General features: G+C 38.4%; 1 protein-coding gene across 1 annotated transcript; it reads right to left on the bottom strand.

Annotated features, from left to right (window-relative positions):
* Positions 1–2,290: 2,290 nt before the first annotated feature.
* On the bottom strand, positions 2,291–14,267 carry LOC101634993 (mitochondrial inner membrane protein COX18). The gene is made up of 6 exons (XM_004681224.2): positions 13,879–14,267; positions 12,724–12,824; positions 10,469–10,632; positions 8,334–8,455; positions 6,661–6,768; positions 2,291–3,112 (listed from the first exon to the last, which is right to left on the bottom strand). Exons 1-6 carry the CDS (start codon positions 14,218–14,220, stop codon positions 2,939–2,941), a joined length of 1,011 nt encoding a protein of 336 aa, XP_004681281.1. The 5' UTR covers positions 14,221–14,267; the 3' UTR covers positions 2,291–2,938.
* Positions 14,268–21,493: the final 7,226 nt, after the last annotated feature.

The following is a 21,493-nucleotide window of genomic DNA, read 5'->3' as shown; positions in this document are numbered from 1 at the left end:
AGCATGAAAAGCACTCAGGAAGGCGCTGAAGGAGTAGTGTTCAATTCATGCTAGGCATTACCCAAAAAAGGCAGTGAATTGAATTTGGCCCAAGGGTCATACTTTGAAGATTGCCTTAAATTATCATCTGCATGCAACAGCACTGGGCACAGGTTGAAGTACTGTCAACTTCATTATTTGTGGTAGTTTTGTTTTACGACGTCCCTGTGAACACTTACTGTGGACTGCATCAACGGCATGACAGGGAATAAGGTTCCTCTAAGGCTCTGGGCAAATCAAAACAAAACCTTGTCCTTTGCATTTGTTTACTATATATTGTTGAGTCATAACATTGAACTTGCAGCCATCAGAACTGTCACTCATGCCTGAGCAAAGCTTAGCTAATCATTTATTTTCTGTTGGGACAGCACAGCGTTCCTGCCTTTAGTACTTGAGGACTTAGGGTCATTTTAAACCAAGAAATTAACAAAAAGTACCAGGATGAGGAAAACGTGACACTAACCACAAGAAGGGCATCTGCTTACAGAATGAGAAGTGAAGCAGACAGAACCTCACTTTGATCTCGGCCAGGAGTGAGCATATTCAACAGTCGTGGTGCTACTCTGCGCATGTGCATGTTTGTCTGTTGACATTTATATTTTACAAAGGAATTCTAGTAGGTGAATTTACAAATACAAATATGGAGTGAACTGGCTGTATTTTTAAGGTAAAATAACATTAACATGTAACTGAAAGATGAGAGAGATGTTTTATTTTAAAATTTGAACGTGGTTTTGACTGATGTGCAGTCATTATTTGTTCAAAAGTCACCGAAGTATTCCCTTTCTGTGGCTATTACTTATCTGACGAACAGTTTGATTCAATTATTTCAGTTTGCTTTGTTGTTGGCTTTTTAACAGCTGATAGTTCAAGCTTCTAAAAGGTTGTGATCTTCAGCTGCTAGATGATGGCAAATACTTCAACAGCTGTTTCCAGAATTCTGCATAATTTAATTTCAATTACGTGATCTACTTGCATTCTATGACTGAATACAGAATTATAAGTAAAAGATTCATATATGTGCTTTCTCCCGAATAAACTAATTCTTCACTTATTAATGTCTAGTAATAAAAATGAATATATTTTCATATATTTGGTATTTTTAAAATTTGCTAAATACTATCTTGATCTTTCAAGCTTTTAAAATTTTCTCCTTTTCCAAGTTATGAATGAATTATACAATGTTTCAGATCTTCAGACCACTTAATGTTACGTTTGTCATATCCAGGATTACAGATCTAAAGGATTCTTCCAATTAGCATTAGCTTTACCCCAAAACTGGTTTTTCACTTACTTTATGGGTCAAGGTATAGATAGTTGGTATCTCCGTAGTCTATGGATGCTCTATGACTAGCAAATAATTCCTGTAAATGCAGCATCTTTAGGTTTGTCTTCAATGTTCATGGATAAAAATGTTCATATACATGTTTTACACATATGTATAGATGCATATATATGAACTTATATGAATATATAAATTCTTACTTGTGCAAATGTTATACACATATCAAAAATGTTTTGGATAAATAGCTATGATTTTAGTGCTACATAACTAAAACTTCCCTAAGTCAAGCCATGATTTCATGAAATTGAATATATGAAGGTTGAATATATACAATAATATAATATAAAGACAATACCTACACATACCAGTTATTACAACTTTAAACTCTATCTATAGATAAGGTACAAATGGAAATTTTTCTATAGATTCATATAATTTCCAGATTACCTTTGTTCTCGTCGAATCAGCTCATAAGCTTGTTTACAGTAACCATCAGTAACTGTATTTACATTTCGCATAACATATACTTTGCACAAAGTTTAAATACTTAGCTTTAACGTAGAAATCTAAATTCTTGCAGATTCAAGTATCATTCCTCGAATTTGAAATTTTGCGTTCTTAAATTATATAAAAAAAGGAATGTACACTTCCTGTATTCTTTCACAGAATGAGGCTGAGAAACCATCATTGACCATATCAGGTATTTTCCTGCAGATATCTCAAATCTAGTTTTTAAAAATCACATGTGGGGCCCTCCCTGGTGGCGCAGCGGGTTAAAGCACTGCACTGAGAAGCTAAAGCCGCTTCCACATGAGTTCGATTCCCGCCTGCCCCGGAGGTGACCACATGGCGCGGCAGACCTCTCCTGACCCGCCCGCTGCTCCCCTCAGCAGTGTACTTCGTCCATCTGCCTGTTCTGCTCCCCACTCTGTCTCTGGTGAAGCCTCTCGCCGCCCCTGAGCTTCTGGCCTGTACCCCAGTTCTGTATGCACAAATAAATAAATCTTTAAAAAAAAAAAAATCACATGTGATCTCATCATCAACATATGTTAGATCAGATAGAAGGTCTGCACAGGAGTTGCCAGAAGCCTTCAGAGGGATCAATGCAGACTCCCATGTTGTAAGTCTCAGGTTTTTTTGAAGAGAAACCAAAGCTTTATCAGATGCTCCAATGGATCTATGAACTTTCACACATTCAAAATTTAAAGAATCACTTCTTAGGGTTACTCTTTTTACAAATGTTACATCATTTAACAGCATTCAACATCATTGAGTATTCTGTTCTCAAGGTTCAGGCATTGCTAGCCAGAAAAAGCCAGACTTTGATACTCTTAGTATACAATCTGCCTGAAGAGGGGAGTCTACACTTCTATAATGGAAACAATGACATAAAGCAGTATTTACTCAACAACAACAACAACAACAAAAATTATTACCTTTCTAACACTTTAAAAATTTTAAGCACTGTAAAATACATCTGGATTTTATCTTAACACACAGTACTTCAGAGTTCATGATTTTAAATAAAGGCAATTAAAAACAGATTTGAAGTTTTAAATCTTCTAAATACATAGGGTGGTAGTGACACTTGTCTGAAAACCACTGGAAAGTATCTCATTTTCTGGAAACAAATTTGGCATAAAAGGCAGCAAAGAGGTCCTTGTAAGGAGTGTCTGAATCTAATTTAGTCGATGGTATTCGGCAAAATTGGCGAAACCCAGGAGATCGAAGTAGCAAGTTCTGTGAAAGACCCATAACGCTGGAGCACAGCCAGTAGAGAACAATCGACTGTAAAGAGAAAAAAGGACACGTGTGTTAGCAACTCTCCATTCTCCAAGGATGCCAAGGTCCAGAAATAGGCAAGCAAAGGAAGAAAATTACAATCTCTGTAAGTAAAAGCATAATGGGACTGAATGAGACCTACAGGGGCTATCAGATACTATTAACTAACCCAATAGGCAATAAGAAAAAGGTTGAAGGAAGACCAAAAAGCAAAAAGAAAGCAACAGGAGAGGTATTCAGAATGATAGCAGTTCCCAGGTTAATACCCAAGAGAGAAGACACTGGACTTCTTTGCCAACCAAATATAAGCTCTCCTCTACCAAGAGTGTTCACAAGCTGCTATACAGATAGACTCCTGGGGGCACAGCCATTTCTAACAAATTTAGCCTTATCTTTCAAATACTTCACAGTCACCACACATAGTCAGATATGTATTATATTTACCTTTTTCTGAGATAAATAATCTTAGAGTTATCTTTAATTTTCTTTTATTCTCCTATCCAGAGGGACTGTGTTTAGGTCACTAAGGTCTGCAGCCCCCCCAGTAAACCCCAGACATACATGTAGTCCAAACTGTTACTGGATCAAAAGGTTGTCAGACTCAGGGCAATGCCAGGTAGAGGTTGAATCTAGGTACTGGAGTCAAACCAGCTGAATCTGAATTCCATTTATTGGACTTTGTGCAAGTTATTTTTCATCTGTTTCAATTTTCTCATCTATAAGATGGACACAGGCTTTTCTGCAAATGTAAAGCTGGGGAGATCCTAACTGATCCGGAGATCTCAAATCCCTGCTCCCCCGCCCTCTGATCATCCCCTGAAGCTCCTCAATAAAATGGTTTGATTTCCTACAACCAAATAAGTAAAAAATAAAATGTAATGGGTATAGAACTTCATGTACCTTAAAGGGCTGTTATGAGGAATAATGGGATAATTTTCGTACCGTCATAAGCACAGTATGTAGCCCAGATTAAGCACTTGCATTTGTTCCAAGGCAACTGTTTAAGGAAAAATTAATACTTCCTTACAGGCAGGTCAGCACAGCAATTAAGAACAAAAACTGAATTACCTGATTCTGCCACTTAATAGAGGAGTGATTTCAGCTTTCTCGTCACTATAGTGGAAGTTACAATAGCACTTTCTTTGGTGTATTGTTGAGGGAATTATATGAACTAATATATATAGAATATTTCAAATAATGCCTGACACAAAGTCCAATGGTGAGTAAATATTAGCTATCACCATCATCTCACTTTTCTTCAATGCAAAAAGTATCCAAATTTGTAGACTATAAGCTGTTTACTAAGTATCTTGCTCCTTGAAAAGAAAAAAAATTCTAATTTTCAGTTCAGTGTACTGGCTGTCTAAAAACAAATAAAACTTCTGCAGATGAGTGTGGCCAAATACCTAAGATATATGCACAGGTGTCTGATGGGACATCTACCAAGGCTCCTTGTAAGAGGCTGCTGACTGCAGCCTCTTTTTGATGCACCTTTTTATATTCTTGCAAGATAACCGGCTCCAGCAGTCATCATGACCACACAGTGGTCTTAAAACAGAAATTAGATTGAGGATTAAGGATTAGTAAGAGACAAATAGGCTACTTCTCTCATATCTTCATGTATCCTTCTTTCTTACATTTGGGTAGACTTCTGGGTACTGAAAACATGATTTTTCATATCTATTATTGCAACTCACCTCCTCACTAAAACTTCGTAATCCATGTTTTATTTGATCTAGGGGTCTCCTCAAGTCATAGTTAGTATTATTTCTCTTCATAAATATAGTCAATCTACACTGTTTTGTTTTTACATAGTGTTTTACAACATTACTATTACATGACAAGTATGCTAATAGGCACATGTGTTACACACGGTATTACTTCATTAATTCTCACAGACACTATGATGTTTATTTTACTTATTTTACACAGGTTAGTAACAAAATTATGTCCAAGTGACAGCTTTTAATACATGTTGCTATAACCCTGCCAGTTGCAAATGAAATATACTTTATGATCTATGCATTGGTTCTGACACAGCTTTTATCCTCTTAAAACTAAAGTATCCCTGAGAAATAAATAAAATGCTAAAAATATGAATTAACTCCAGCTACAACCATTTCTTTTTCTATACAAGTTTAATTATTAGTATTACCCAAAGTCGGCCCTCCCTGGTGGCGCAGTGGGTTAAAGCGCAGCACTGAGAATGGAAAGCCACTTCGGCATGAGTTCGATCCCCGCCTACCCCAGAGGTGACCGCATGGTGCAGCAGACCTCTCCTGACTCGCCCACCGCTCCCCTCAGCAGTGTACTTCATCAATCTGCCTGTTCTACTCCCTACTCTGTCTCTGGTGAAGCCTCTCACCGCCCCTGTACCTCTGGCCTGTACCCCAGTTCTGTATGCACAAAAAAAAAAATAACTCTTTACCCAAAATCCCTTTACATTTTTCACAAAAATAGAAAAATCAATCCTAAACATTATTGAAACCATGAAAGATATGATTAACCAAAGCAACTGAGAAAGAAAAGTTAAAGTATCAAACCTCACTAATTTCAAACTATATTAGAAAGCTACAGTAATCAAAACAATATGGGGTTGTCATAAACACACACACAGATATCAAAGGAACACAATAAAGAGCCCAGAAATAAACCCAAATATATGTGGTCAATTAGTTTATGAGAAAGAACCAAGATCATACAAGTAAGAAAGGACAATCTCTTTAATAAATAGTGTTAAAAAGCAGAACCACAAAAGAATGAACATGGACCACTCTCTTACTCTGTATACACAAATTAGCTCAAGGTAGGTCAAAGATCTGAACATAAAACTAGAAACTTAAAACTCCTAGAGAAAACATAGGTGTTAGGTTCCTTGACACTGGTGTTAATGATGATTCTTTGGGATGTGGCATCAAAAATAAAGTTGACAAAAGCAAAAATAAATAAGTGAGACTACATTAAACCAAAAATTTTCTGTAGAAAAAGAAATCATCAACACAATGAAAAACAACACATAGAATGAGATAAAAGTATCTGTAAGTTATATACTGGACAGGAGCTAATATCCAAAATATGTTAAAAAAAAAAAAAACTCATATAAAGAACAAAAACATTTTAAAAGTCCGATTAAGAACTGGCTAGAGGAACTGAACATACCAGTGACATGAAAAGTCAAAGAGGACATGAAAAGGTGGTCAACATCACTAATTATCAGGGAAACAGGTCAGAATCACAGTGAAATATCACCTCATTATCTGTTATAATGGTTATTAACAAAAAGACAAGAAGTAACAAGTGTTGGTGAGAATGTAGAGAAAAAGAAACCTTTGTGCACTGTTGGTAGGAGTGTAAACTGGTGTGGCTACTATAGAAACAGTATTGTAGTGTCACATGGTGATGAAGATAGTAAATTAGTCACAACAGAAACTCAAAATCCAGTAAGGAACTGAGTAATAAGTAAAAGCTGAACAGAAGAAGCAGGGATCCCATATAATTAAGCTAAAGGCTAGAAGAATTTAGTGCATGTTAGACACATACTGATATTTACTTACCGAAGGTACTGTTGCAGCAATTGGAATCATCAGCACTGATATTGCACGAAGAAAATATGTAATATAGGTCTGAAAATGAGACATTCCAATCCTTTGCAAAGCAAAAATCTGAAGGGATAGAATACATACATATAGAATGATTACTAAAACATTAAATAATCCATGATTTAAAATACAAAGTGATCTTTGGCACCCACTTATATTTTAAGAAAAGCAAAAATAAATAAATAAATAAATACCGAACACTGAAAAATATGTTTGATCATCTATCTTTCTAAAAACTGAACAACTCTTAAATAGAATTTGAATTAATAGCAATAAAGAAATTCAGCCATATAACACACAATCAAAGCTTAATTTTTACTAATAAGCATATTTTAAAGATTGTCCATAAAACGAAAAGCCCCTTCAAGACAAGATAAGTACTACATATTAAACTTTACCCTTGTGTTTTGGTTCATAAATACAGTGGCTGGCATAAAGAAGAAACTTAATAGCTATTTTATAGGCTTATGATCTGGCTACATGACATAAGAGAACGAACTAAGGCTATGAAAAGCAGCTATAATTTATGAATTACTGATGTAAGAGGCAACATAGCATAACGGATGTGAGCTCCGACTCTACGCCCAAGCTAGGTTAACATGAGCCATGCCCTGGTGGTTATGTAACTGCACAAGTTACTAAACTTTCCTGGGCCTCACTTTCTCTACCTTTAATTGGGTATAATAATAGTATATACAGCACAGGATTAAGACTTAAATGAGTTAATTTATGTAAATTGCATATAATAGTGCTTGGCACATGGTGTAAGAATAAGATTTTATTACACCACTGGCTTGTTAGGGCATATACGAAAGATTATACGATTGACATTAATTCATTAGAACCTTGTGTTTATCCCTTACATCTTTCTAACACTCACTAAGCACCAACCCTGTTCACAGGACTGTACTGAGTGCTTAGGGAAATACATTTAAACCAAGGATGGAGTGTTTCCTCTAGAAACTGTCAGTGAACACAATGACTGTCATCTTCATTTTTCTTGTCTGAAAAAATAAAGGATATGTTAGATTTCCCCAAAAGAGGACATGAGTTCTGTGAGAACTCAACTGAGGCTGGTCATTTCTAAGATTCTTCCAGCTCAGAGTCTACTTTCTATTCATCGTCTGAGAACAGCTCCTTATGAAATTATAGGCATGTGTTCCCCTACCCTGTTGAATAAAGAAGTAGACATGGGATGGAGACACAGTGAGGAGGTCACATTTTATATGTATGTTTTTTTCTACTGTGATTTTACTAAGCTCATATAGTACAAGATGGCAGTGATGTACTATGTTCCCTGCCTGCAAGAGCAAATTACAAAATTTACTTACTAGAAACACATGATTTTGAAATTGAAAAGACTTTTGAAGTATTCTAATTCAGCTAACTTATTTTAATTATAAACATTTAAGAACTTAAGGAACTGGCTTCAGACAGATCGACAGATTATCTGATATCACCAGTAGATAACATCAATCAATGACCTGGGACCAGAAACACCAAGGGATCTTAATTGTAGCTCAGAGTTATTACTACCACCACAAGCACATTTGTATTTGAAGTTAGAAGAGCAGTAACAAAAACCCAAACAAATTAAATGCAAAGAAATCTCACATGACATCACTGACCTCCACTATTAATAAATTAATGACACCAACGGAGACAGGTAGAATCCAAGTGGAATCCTGTGCAGTAAGATCAGGGAACCAAAGGACTCCACCGGTAGCTAACTGCTCTTGAGTGGAAAAACCTGTTGAAACAGTTTATAAGTAAAAGTAAGTTCTAAAAGTAGTAGAGGGAAATATACATTAGCAATCTGACAATTTCCATAAGATGTCCCTTATACTAAAGATTTAGATATGTTTTATTAGACTATTTTCACTCTAGAAATTCTCAGAAAAGAGGCTTTCTAAAGCAAATACATACAGAGCATAAAGACATGCAGCAATAATCTTTACAAACTTAAATTTAAATATTTATTTGTCCAGTACCCTTTTTGGTGGTACAAGGGGTTGGGACACAGCACTGTGAGTCTGTCTGCAGCCACTGCAGCACAAGTTCAATCCCCAGCCAGGAAGGTGACCCACATGGTGTAGCAGACCTCTCCTGTCCCTCCCACCCACTGCTCGCCTCAGCAGTGTATTTCAATCCACCTGTTCTGTTCTCCACTCTGTCTCTGATGAGTCCTCTCACCCCCCACACCTCTAGCCTGTACCCCAGTTCTTGAATGCATAAATAAATACATCTTTAAAAAATCTGTCCACAGATGTTCTTTCAATTCCATTTAGATTACTTTGTGGTTAGAAATGCCTTTATAGGGCTCTCCCTGGTGGCACAACAGGTTAAAGCACCACAGTATGAAGTTCTCCAAAGCACCACAGCATGAGTTCGCTCCCCAGCCAAGGAGCTGACCCACATGGCGTGGCAGACCTCTCCTGACTTGCCCACTGATCCACTCAGCAGTATGTTTCAGTAGATCTGCCTGTTCCACTTTTCACTGTCTCTGGTGAATCCTCTCACCTACTGCACCTCTGGTCTGTACCCCAGTTCTGTAAGCATAAACAAATAAATCTTTTTTAAAAAATGCCTTTATAAGAGGGGCCTCCCACGTAGCAAAAGGGGCTAAGTCTCAGCACTATTATAAAGCTTTCTCCAGCCACTGTGGCATGAGTTTGATCCCCAGTCAGGGAGCTGACACAAATGGCTCAGCAGACCTCTCCTGACCTGCCCAGTGCTCCCCCCAGCAGTGTATTTCATCAATCTGCCTGTTCTTTTCCCCACTCTGTCTCTGGTGAATCCTTGCACCTCTGGACTATACCCCGCTCTTGTATGCATAAATAATCTTAAAAAAAAAAATGCCTTTATAAGAAAGTAAAACAATTATTTCATTTATATAATTTTTAAATTAATGTTGACATCTATAATTATGAAAACTTTTCTGGTCTTTTAATTTCACACATGGAGAAATTCTGGAATTATAGCACTAATTCTTTTTTTTTTTTTAAAGATTGATTTATTTATTCATACAGAACTGGGGTACAGGCCGGAGATGCGGAGGGTGAGAGGATTCACCAGGGACAGAGTGGGGTACAGAACAGGCAGATTGATGAAGTACACTGCTGAGGGGAGCAGCGGGAGGGTCAGGAGAGGTCTGCCGCGCCATGTGGAGCTACTCTGGGGCAGGCGGGGATCGAACTCATGCAGAAGTGGCTTAAGCTTCTTAGTGCAGTGCTTTAACCCGCTGCGCCACCAGAGAGGGACCAGCACTAATTCTTTTTTAAAGGTTGATTTATTTATGCAGACAGAAATGGAGTACAGCCAGAGGTGCAGGGATGGAGAGAGGATTCACTAGAAACAGAGTGGGGAGCAGAACAGGTAGACTGAAAGCATACTGCTGAGGGGAGCAGCTGCCAAGCAGGAGAGGTCTGCTGTGCCATGTGGATCACCTCAGAGGTAGGATCGAACTCACACTGAAGCCGTCACTGCTCAGTTTAGCTTCACAGTGCAGCACTCCAACCTGCTGTACCACCAGGGAGGGCCCTGAACTAATTTTTTTATGATTTTCAAGAAACTGTAATACTAAAGTCTCCCCTAGAATCATTTGTTTTCTCAATAGCTTGTTTATACTTAACATTTTAAATTTTACACTCTGGTAAACAAGATGATAAAAGCATTCTAATTATGAAGCTTATGTGTCCTTTGTAGGAGCACAGAGGCAAAATCAGAGAAGTTATTTGAGAAAAACAGACTTTTATAGTAGTACCTTCTGAATGTGCTGCCCCTGTGCTGAAATTCCGGAGAGCAATAGACATGAAGATCCACATTGGAAGCTGAATCCAGACCAACACAGTGGCTTTGAAAGGGTGGCAGTTATCCCGAACATACAGCTCTGACACAAGCCTCTGCATGTTCTTCAGATAAGTGAGCCTGGTTCAGGGAAGAGAAAAAATGGGAAAGGAGAAAATATCAGGTGACTGTTAACACCGCTTATACACTAGCACAAATACACCCACATTGTGCATATTTGCTAAATGATCTGTAAGAGGTTTCTGGTCGTTAGTTATAAAGGCCTAACTAAACAAATGGCAAATAAAATGTCTTTTGTTAAAAATCCTCTACAATGTATACAAATTAGGTAACAATTTGATAAACTGACATTGTCAGAGTACAGGCACTGTCTCTAATGGATTTTGCCAATCAGTTTTCAACAGAAAATTTTACTACTGAAATGGTAAGAATATAATTTATATTAGAAGTACTAACGTTAAAAGCTTATTTTTCTCAAACCCCTCAATTCCACCTAAGCTCTGGTGTTACTTGACCTATGACTACATTCCTTTTGTAGCAATTTCCTTTTGCTTTTGGCCTGTCAAATGGTCTCCATTCATAGATCAACTCTTTCATGATGATTTTCTTAATGTTTCTTTGCTATGTTACTCCTGTTCCTGTCTTAATTCCCTACTTTCTAGACTAAGTCTTCTAAGTGAACCTTACTTATCTTTAAGTTTCTTAATTGCCTATGTTACACAGATATTCAATAAGCTTGTTAAATTCAATAAAATCATAATGTCCTGAATTAGGAGAGAATATAGACATTCCCAAATGCCTTACAACACTGAACAAATTGTACTGCCATATCAGGACATGCACCTCACTTTCCTGGCTGTCTATCTAACAAAGTCTCTTTCATCTTTCAAGACCATCAAAAAATGCAGGAAACTCTCAGACATCTTCCTGGGAAGTCTCTCTGGTGTGTAAAGATGTATCTGGACACCTATCATGCCAGGCTGGTTAAGCGAGGTGCCATAGGATTGTCAAGGCTGCATTTATAACCCAGGTGAGTGGCTATTAATCTAGTGGGTTTGACCTAGAGTTGTAGTTTTCTGAGAACTAAAACTTAATTATAGGTGCCCCGATTTCTTGTTTTATATCAAGCCATCATGCTATCATTAGATTTTTGTGTGTCATGTCTTAAAAAAACACTAAATGTAGAGGCACAAAATTTCACATTGAAGATATTTGGCAAATTTACACCTATACAGTTAAAAATAAATGGGTAGCTGCTTTCCCCTGCCCACCTGTGACTATGCAGGTGCCTTTTTCTTTCTCCTTTTCCTAATAAACCTGTGCTGGGCCTCCCTGGTGGTGTAGGGGTTAAAAACACAGCACTATCAAGATATCACTAGTCACTGTGGCCTTAGTGTGATCCCTGGCCAGTCTTGCCCACTGCTCCTCTCAGCAGTGTATTTCAGTAGATTTGCCTGTTCGGCTCCCCACTCAGTCTCCAGTGAATCCTCTCAACCCCCATATCTCTGGCCTATACCCCATTTCTTGTATGAACAAGTGAATCTTTTAAAAAATGGATAACCATTATTATTGTACATGTTCATACAACAAAGTCCTCATTTGTCTCATTGCTTCAATTCTGAACACTTGTTGGCCTAGCAAGGATCAGAATTTAAGAAACTCACTAAGGAACTAACCATGTAGAATGACTGAGGCAGGACTTACAAGGTCCAACGGATGCACATATAATAGTCAGCACCCTGCGGCAAGGGCTTTCTAAGAGACCAGGCAGGCATAGTGGACAAACAGCACCCTGACTACCCAGTTGCAAAGGTCAAGTTTACCAATAACTGTATCATTTGTTGACAAAATCCCAACAGACTGGCACAGTATCTTCACTTTGTAAAGCTTCCCCTGACTTTGCATAATGACCTAATTCTTATACATTGCTTTTTTACAGTACTTATTTAATACACTATCATTCGACTACAGGTGCCTTTTCAGGGAGCAAGGGTCCTTTAAGAATATGGAACTTGCTCTCATTTTTCTTTCTCAATTTCCTTTTAGTCTAGTATATAAAATTATCATGCCACATAAATTTATTAAAATATTCGTGTATAAGAATTACTTTGCTGCTAAAGCTATTATTTACATACCAAGTTTACAGTGAACACTAATGCTTACACATTATAAATATTTATTTACAATCTTATATACATAAAATTAGCTTACCTGGCAACTTTTTTGGACCAACCTAACTGATTTGCACGAATTGCAACTTCTTGGTTAAGGTGTTTGGCAATGTTTTTTATTTCTGGCTGCAAATTTTCCACCTAGCTAAAGAAAAAGTGGAATTTGGTATGAGCACATAAAGGATTAATTTATAATCACTCATGTAATTTTATGCTCTATTCCCTCAAATCAGTTAAAATTGTGTTCTTTGATATTAAGAAAACTTAAGTGTAAGCAAATTAATTTGCTTGACCTTCAGTAACAAACAACCATATTCAAATTCCAGCTTGTACTCTTACCTGTGTTATCCTTAGCAAGTTATTTAACCTCTAAATAAACGCTATTCCTTGTATGTGAAACGTGTAACAGCATCTGCTTCAGAAAGTTATTTTAAAGTTTAAGGGAGAATTACACCATGAGCTTTAATGCTCCACCCCCGAATTTTTCAGTAATGTTAAATGGGAAAGACAGAACTTCAGTTTGCTTTTAATGCCCTCTAAGACAGAGCCACACACATAATTTTAAAAATCGCATTTATTTCTGCCGTGTTCTTTCTGGAAAGCCCACTGCTTTCACGGTACCAACTCCCTTACCGTTTCCTTTTAACCCAAAGATAATCTGAAAACACGGAAGTGATTATTTTGTAAGTCTCGTGTTCAAAAAAATACTTTTATTTTCAAAGCTCCTTAATCCATATCACCTGATCTGCTCTCATAACATTGGGAAACAGGAGAGGAAGGATTACTGTGCTGATTCCATATAAAAACACTGAAGGGCGCGAGTAATAAAGCCTAAATGAGAAAAAAACGTTTCCAAACGAACTTAGTTTTCTTCTAGTAAGGTAGATGAGCTGCACTTTTTGGTCATACAGGCTGTCAACAACTTTAAAAACGGTACTTTCACAGGTTTCAGTTCTGCTTTGAGTACAAATTCAGCAGAGTCAACGAAGATCTTATTTCATGTTCCCAAGGCCAGTTCAATATCTTAGTACTTAAATATCTTAAAATTATATTTAAATAACTTAATCATCTCCAAGTACATGATCACCGAACACTAAGTCCTCCGGAAGTACCCGGGAGGTTAGTCTCGGCAGACGCGCCCGCTGCTTCCTACCGAGGCGGAAGCGCGGTTAGCGCGCGGCTGGGCGCCTCTCACCTTAGCCAGGATGTAGTGCTGGTAGGCGGCCAGGGGCAGGGTGACGGCACCGCGCAGCGCCACGGTGGTGAGAAGGATGGTCCCCCACCAGGGCAGGCTTGTGGCCCCGTGTGCACCAAGCAGCACCACCTCCGCGCCCTGCACCGGCGCCGACGCGGCCAGGGCTTCATACCAGCTGCCCGCGCCGCCAGGGCCGGCTGCAGAGACTGAGGCCACTGCCCACGCCGGCAAAACGGAACGCTTTAAGCTGCCGGTTGGGACCACCTTAAGCAGGGGGCCCCGTGCCTCGAGTTGCAGTGCAGGCAGTGGCCGCAGCCACCTAGTGCCCAGCCGGCGAAGCATGGCCCCTCCAGGGCAGAAGCGAGGTCATCCGCCTCCCGCAGCCGAAGAATGCGTCGCTCAGCGGAAGGCGCCACGCGCATGCTCCAGGGCCCCAGGGCAAAGGCGGGTGCGTCGCAGCCCGTAGCCCCACTTGACCTTTCAGGTCACGCTACTACCTTCTCAAGTCGCTCTGATGATGACGCACAAGAAGGCAAGCCCCACCTTTCCCACGCGGCACTGGACTGGCCTACGGCGCATGCTCGATGCTTTCAGGCTGCTGGCGCGGAGCCTCGCGGGGGCGGTACCGGAACTGCAGCGGAAAGGGCGGGCTCTACAGCGAGAAACGGGGTCCGTGTGTCCTGTAGGGAGCTCTGGCTTTTAAGGTACAGTCCAGCTTCCCTGGTGGCGCCTGCGGTTAAGTCTCAGCAGTGTGAAACCACTGCAGCACGAGTCTGATTCTCGGCCAGGGAGGTGAAACCCACGTGGCGCAGCAGACCTCTCCTGTCTCAACCACCGCTCCCCTCAGCAGTGTATTTCAGTTGATCTGCCTGTTCTGCTCCCCATTTTGTCTCTGGTGAATTCCCACCCCCCCCTATAGACTACACCTCGGCTCTTGTTTGCATAAATAAATAAATCTTTAGAAAAATGATTAAATAGAGGGCCCTCCCTGGTGGTGCAATGGGTAAGGATACAGCACTGCAAACTGACTGCAGCCACTTCAGTGCGCGATGAATTCCCCCCACCCACGTGATCCACGTGGCGCGGCAGACCTCTCCTGTCTCACCCGCTGCTCTGCTCATCTATCTGCCTGTTCTGCTCCCCACTCTGTCTCTGGTGAATCCTCTCACTGCCCCTGCACCTCCTGCCTGTACCCCAGTTCTGCATGCATAAATTAGCACATCTTTTAAAAAAACAAAAGAATGATAAAGCCCCTTTCAGAGATATCCTTCCATTATTTTTCATCTGAACTAATGTGTAATGGATTAAGCTTGGTGGGTGGTTTTGTGACCAGAGCGTTCCCTCTCCTGTCCCCGTTTGCTGTGCACCAGAAATTCTTACACTAGATTTAGATTATGCAATCCAAGAGTCAACATATTGCCGAAATCCAGGTTAGAGAGAGGCTTATGTTTCCCTTAGGGCAAACAGAAGCTGTTCTGTAGAGATTTAATTTGCTCCTCGCCATTGTTAACTCCACCTATGAAATGATTTTTCTTCAATGTGTTATCTTTTACTGTAGATACCTACAAAAATCTTTTAGTTGTTATTTTTCCAGGCCAAACTATCTGGCTTTATTGAACATAGTTTTCATAAATAATCATGGTATTTCAGGCAGGATATGGGCAGACAATCATTAACAGAATACAACAATTTTCACATTCCCCTTTTTGGTCTCTCCAAATTAGAAAGCCACTGTAAAATCCAATGAAGTCTTCATTTGATGCTTTGAACAGGTAAAGTTTAGCGTGAAGGTTGATATTTCACATTTACCATGTTATTGTCACAACTTCACTAGGCAGCCCAATTTTAGGGAATGAAATGGTTATGACATAGTTGTCAAACCAGTGATTTGCAATCTAAAAAAAAGAATTGCTGCTTTTTTGTTGGATGCCATCTCAATGGTGTTATGATAAAGTGAGTTTGACCAACATTCTATTTCTTTGTAGTCAGGTATCAACAGGTCCTCTGGGTTCAAGAAGGGCAAAGTCTATGGTGAAGATACGGAGGAAAAGAGAACATCAAAATGAATTTTAGTTGTTTCCTACAAGGCATCTGTGCCAAAGTGGCTAATGTATCAGAAACAAGGAATCCTTCCTTCTGGGAACCAAGAGAAATTATCTCAACTACAAAAGGGTAAAGTTCTCCATGTCCCCATCTTCAATCAAGCTTCAGGGACATTACTAATGACACAAGACCTTCTTCAAAAAAAAATTCATTTCTTTTAAAAGTAAAAAAAAGTACCTTGTAGCAGCAAATAAACTGGAATGTCAAAGAGAAAAACAGTATTTCAAACTGTATACAGTCATTAGTTTTGCAAGCATCAATTTTAGCACCCCCCCCCCTTTTTTTTCCCCTTTGGGTTCCTTCTCTTTCTCTACAGGGGCTTTGGCTTGGGGTCCAGCTTTGGAGTTGGCTTAGTAAATAACCTCAGGGATCTTTGCCTTTCACCTTAGTTTTATCTCCTTTAGCATCCTCTTCAGCCTTTCTGTGGGGTGTTGGTGACAGTCCTACTGTGGGTACTGGTCAGTTCAGAGGTTGTTTTCGCCTCTCCTTCACACTGCCCAAACACACATAATTCTTTAAAGGCATTCTTCCTTTGTGCAGTAAGTAAAGCTGCTCATGCTCTTACTTTCCTTCAACCTTTGGTACTCTCCTCGCCAGCTACACTTCCTATCTCCATCAATGAAATGAGGTAGAGTTGCAGTTACAGGAGCCATCAGAGTGTGGCTAGAGGTTGGGGTTGCTGAAGTCAGGTGCTCCTCCTGCCTTGAGTGGGAGATGGTGTTGAAGGCCTGGGCTTGGCAGCTGCCTTCCTCAGCAACTTTGAGGAAAAGAGGGGCCGCATCAATCATATGGAGGCATAAGATTGCTCCCTGTCACCACACAGGTGCCTGCCTCTCTTTTTTCTCATTTCTTCCTAATAAACCTGTCCTTTGAAGATATAATAAAAAATCTTATGGATAAAGTAGATCGGTGAAATCTTTACTAGAGCATATATTTAGCTTTTATAAGTTGTAAAGCTTGAACAGCAACGTTATTGGGTGTCCCCTGGTAAAAAGAATGGGCCAAGTCTACAAGTTCTAGTCTTGTGTATCTTGCAGCAGCAAATAAACTGGAATGACAAAGAATAATCACCTCTTGATCTGGAGGTCAAATTATGTTAAGTGTAATAATATGCTAATTAAAAAAAAGAATTCACGGACAAATGTTAATATGTCAAACTGTAGCTACTGTCTTGCTTCATTGTGCAACTTCCCAAGAGGACCAGAAACTCACCTTTTTAGATTCTTGGAGCCAGTTTCTTTAAAAACTAATAAATCCATACAAGAAATTTAAAATACAAGTTTAAACACATAATATATGCTATACACACTTTCCTTTGTTTAAAAAAAGTCAACCAATCCCTGCCTTTGTTCATTAACGAGCAACTCACTGGAAAGTAGAAACAATTTCAATTTTGAATGGAAATATCCTCTAAAGATTATGGGAGTAATAAAGCAACTTCTAAATTGCTGCATTCCTCTCCTTCCAAAGAACTGCACATTGGGAATTGACAATTATATAGTGGCATGTTGCTCCAGGATACTGCACTTTAAATATCCAGAAGAATGGAAGTTGATTTAAAAAAAAAAAAAATCCTAAAGCTAAATATCTATAGCCACGATTCATCTAATCTAAATCAAGTTTTGAGCTAGTTTTCAGACCACTTAAGACTTCTTTCTGTGGAGTGGCTGCAAATGTCAGGACTGGGACCACTTTAATCTGTGGGTTCACATCTTCTACATATCAAATCACATCTTATTTTAAACTTTCCATTTTTAAGTTTAAAGATTATGACCTAAAAAAGTTAATGCATATGTCTGTAATCTCATGTAAACACACACGCACACACATATATTCGTAATTCATATGGCAATTATCAGAACTGGCTGTTTGGAGATACCTTGGGTATCCATCAAGTAGAATATCCAACACAAAAATATGTTAATAGTAATGTGTATACAATGGTCATTTTCCCCCAATTTTAAAATGTATATAATGTAGGGATAGACTTACACCCACTCAGATTTACCACACCAGATGTAAACAAAGAAATGACCCTCTGCCATCTTCCATAGGGCTTCCTCCCCCTTTATTCTCCACCTTTTCCTTTGCCAGTTGATACCTACAATTCTATAGTGAGAATATAGTGATTTATTGTCTGTTCCTGTTGTTTTCCTATATTGCACGTATCAATAAAATCATTCAACACATATTTCTTATTATGATTTAAAATGTCCAGTTCCATGTTGTCCAAAATGGCAAGTTTTTTTTTTTCTTTCTTTTAATAACTGAGCAGTATACCAAGTATGCTGCAAGTTCTTAATCCTCTGTCCTTGGTTACTTCACTCTTTTCCTAACTGCTATGGTAAATGGTATTGCAATGAATTTAGGATATGTGACTTCATATTATTTAATATGAATCAGAAGCCTATTTTTAATGTTCTGAAGAAACTCTATACTGATTTTCATAGAAACTGGACCACTCTGTATTCCTACCAACAGTATACGAGGGTTCCTTTCTCTCGACACTGCTCCAACTCATTTCTGGTCTTTTTGATAATGGTCTATTTTCAAACATATAAGGTGGTATCTGATGCAGTTTTGATTTGTATTCCCTTAATAAGTAATGATCACCACTACTTAAAACTATAAATTTTTCAGAACATTAATAGTCTGCTGACTCAGCAAATACATTAATATGGAGACATATGCAATCCTAAATTCATTGCAATACTATTTACCATAGCAGTTCCTGTCTGTTGGATATCTATGTCTTCAGAGAAATATTTGGTTTTTCTGCCTATTTTGATTGGTATTTTTTTCTGTTGTATAAATTGCTTATAGATATTGGATATTAGCCCTTTGTCATATGGATGATGTACTTATCTTTACCCATTTGGTAAGGTCTTTTTTTTTTTTTTAAATATTTATTTATTCATACAGAACTGGGGTACAGGCCAGAGATGCGGAGGGTGAGAGGATTCACTAGAGACAGAGCGGGAAGCATAACAGGCAGATCGATGAAGTACACTGCTGAGGGGAGCAGCGGGCGGGTCAGGAGAGGTCTGCCACGCCATGTGGTCACCTCCGGGGCAGGCGGGGATTGAACTCATGCGGAAGTGGCTTTAGTTTCTCACTGCAGTGCTTTAACCCGCTGCGCCACCAGGGAGGACCCTGGTAAGGTCTTTTTAAGGAGTTTCTTTAGCAGTTTTAAAGTTTATCACTCCATTTATTTACTTTTGCTTGTTTCCCTTATTGGAGAATTCACAGACACCGCTGAAGCCTATGTTATGGAGTGTTTTGCCTTAATTTCTCCTATGCTATGTATATAGTTTCTGATCTTTCAGTCTTTAACCCATTTTGAGTTCATTTGTGTGTATGATGTGAAATATTTAACTTGATTCTCTGGTATGTGGCCATCCAATTGATTCTCAACACCATTTACTGAACGTTCCTTTTTCTGTAACTTGTATTTTTTGAATTGCAGACTACAGTTAAAAAATGGCCATATACAGAAACCAACTCAAATTATGTCAAACCTTACAGCTTAACCTGTGTAACTTATTAGTGTTAACCTTATTTACCTGTTCTTTCCTCAAAGATATAAGGCCTATTTATTACATTTTCTTTCTGTAACTTATTTTTAAAGGGAAGGAATTTTTTTAAAGATTTATTTTTGCATACAGACCTGGGGTACAGGACAGAGGTTCAGGGGCAGTGAGAGGGTTCACCAAAGACAAAGTCAGGGAGCGGATCAGACAGAAGTACACTGCTGAGAGAGCAGGTGAGAGAAGAGATGTCTGCCGCACCATGTGGATCACCTCCTGGGCGGGGGGAACAAATTCGGACTGAAGGGACTGCAGCCACCTTGCAGTGCTGTAGTTTAACCCTCTGTGCCACCAGGGAGGAAACTTTCTGTAATTTCTTTCTGAAATTCTTAGTCAACACTGAGCAGAGGAATGGAGTTCAAAATTTGAATACAGGCTTGCATATATAAACTTTGTTTATATATAAACATTTATTACCTATCTCTATTGATTTGATTTCTCACTGCACAGTGCTTTCTGAGAAGTTTTAGTAAAGAATCTTAAAAGGCATATTATTTTTGTAATAAGTGATCTCTTGTAAATAGATTTAAGTTTCTTCTCATTTCCTATTTAAGGCATTATTTTGCATAATCAAAACTAGTTTGTTTTTTGATCTCTTTAATAATTTTCTAATATGGTGTTTCTTAAATATTGAACAACGCTGTTTACCATTCAAAACTTTAAATTCACTTAAAGGTAGAAGTATAATGTAAAAAACATCTCACAAACATCTATTACTCCTGTATTCCAGCTGTCACATTATAAAGGAATTCTATTTTCTCTATTAAGGTGTGTAATACAGTAAGTCATATAAAGCTCCTAAAGTCCAGTCACCTAAGTTAATCATGTTATGACATGTTTAAGTATATATGAACTACATATGTATCTGTGTGTGTGTATAATCACTAGATTTAGGAGCATCCAGAATTTATAAAGAATAAATTAAGTATACCAAAGTATTCCTAAAATAACATCTGAATAAATCCATTTATGTAAAACAAAAATGAGTGAATGGAATACTGAATCTATTATAACACTGAACTGGGGCCTCCTTGGTATCACAAAAGGTTAAGTCTCAGCACTATCAAGTTATAGGCAGCCACTGCAGCAGTGAGTTTAATCCTCGCCCAGAGAGCTGACCCATATGGTATAGACCCCGAGTCTCACCCCTTACTCCCCTCTAGCAGTGTATTTCAGTCAGTCCATCTGTTCTGCTCCTCACTGTCAGCAGTGAACTTTTACTTCCATGCACATCTTACCTGCCTCCCAGCTCTTGCATGAATGAAATAAATCTTAATAAAATAACTAGTTTTCCTTTGACATTTTAGTCATTTTGAAAGAATTCCAATTTTAAAATTCGTTGTTTAAAAGAAAGTGTTAATTGTCCTGTAATGCCAGCCTATAGGATAAATGCTTCTGGGGAAAAAAAAAAAAAATCAACGTGAAATACATTTAATAAATCAGGTGATCTGAGGTTTTGTGATCTTGAATTTTACTGTTTAATTTAACAATATTAAAAATAAAGTCAACAAACAATGCGTAAAATATCTTATGTGTAGTTACGTCATTTGTGTTAATGCTGAAAAAATATTTTCATGAAAAACAAGTTAGGAACCACTCACTGGGTACATTACCCCTGTTTTTCCTGAGAAAAATTACTGTATAGTAATTTATTTAAAACTTTTCAATTATTAGTAGTGATTTAACAGTTAATAGGAAACAGACGGACAGTATCTTTCACATTAAAACCAATTATTAATTTTTGTACTAATATATGCTAAAGAGGCATTAAGTGGTGATTCTACTTTTGGGACTACCAAATCATTTCTAAAATGGAGTGGTTTGTATAAATTCATTGGGATTTATTCTTATTTTGCTATTTAAGGTAAGAACGTCCCAAGTTATTATTTCCAAAAATTGTTACTTCTTAAAAGAATGAAAGAAAT

This window comes from Condylura cristata, unplaced genomic scaffold (assembly GCF_000260355.1).
Source record: "Condylura cristata isolate star-nosed mole 26May11 unplaced genomic scaffold, ConCri1.0 scaffold00012, whole genome shotgun sequence".
Classification (NCBI taxonomy): domain Eukaryota; kingdom Metazoa; phylum Chordata; class Mammalia; order Eulipotyphla; family Talpidae; genus Condylura; species Condylura cristata.
Note: the sequence above shows the minus strand (reverse complement) of the source record. Positions and strands in the feature narration are given on the sequence as shown.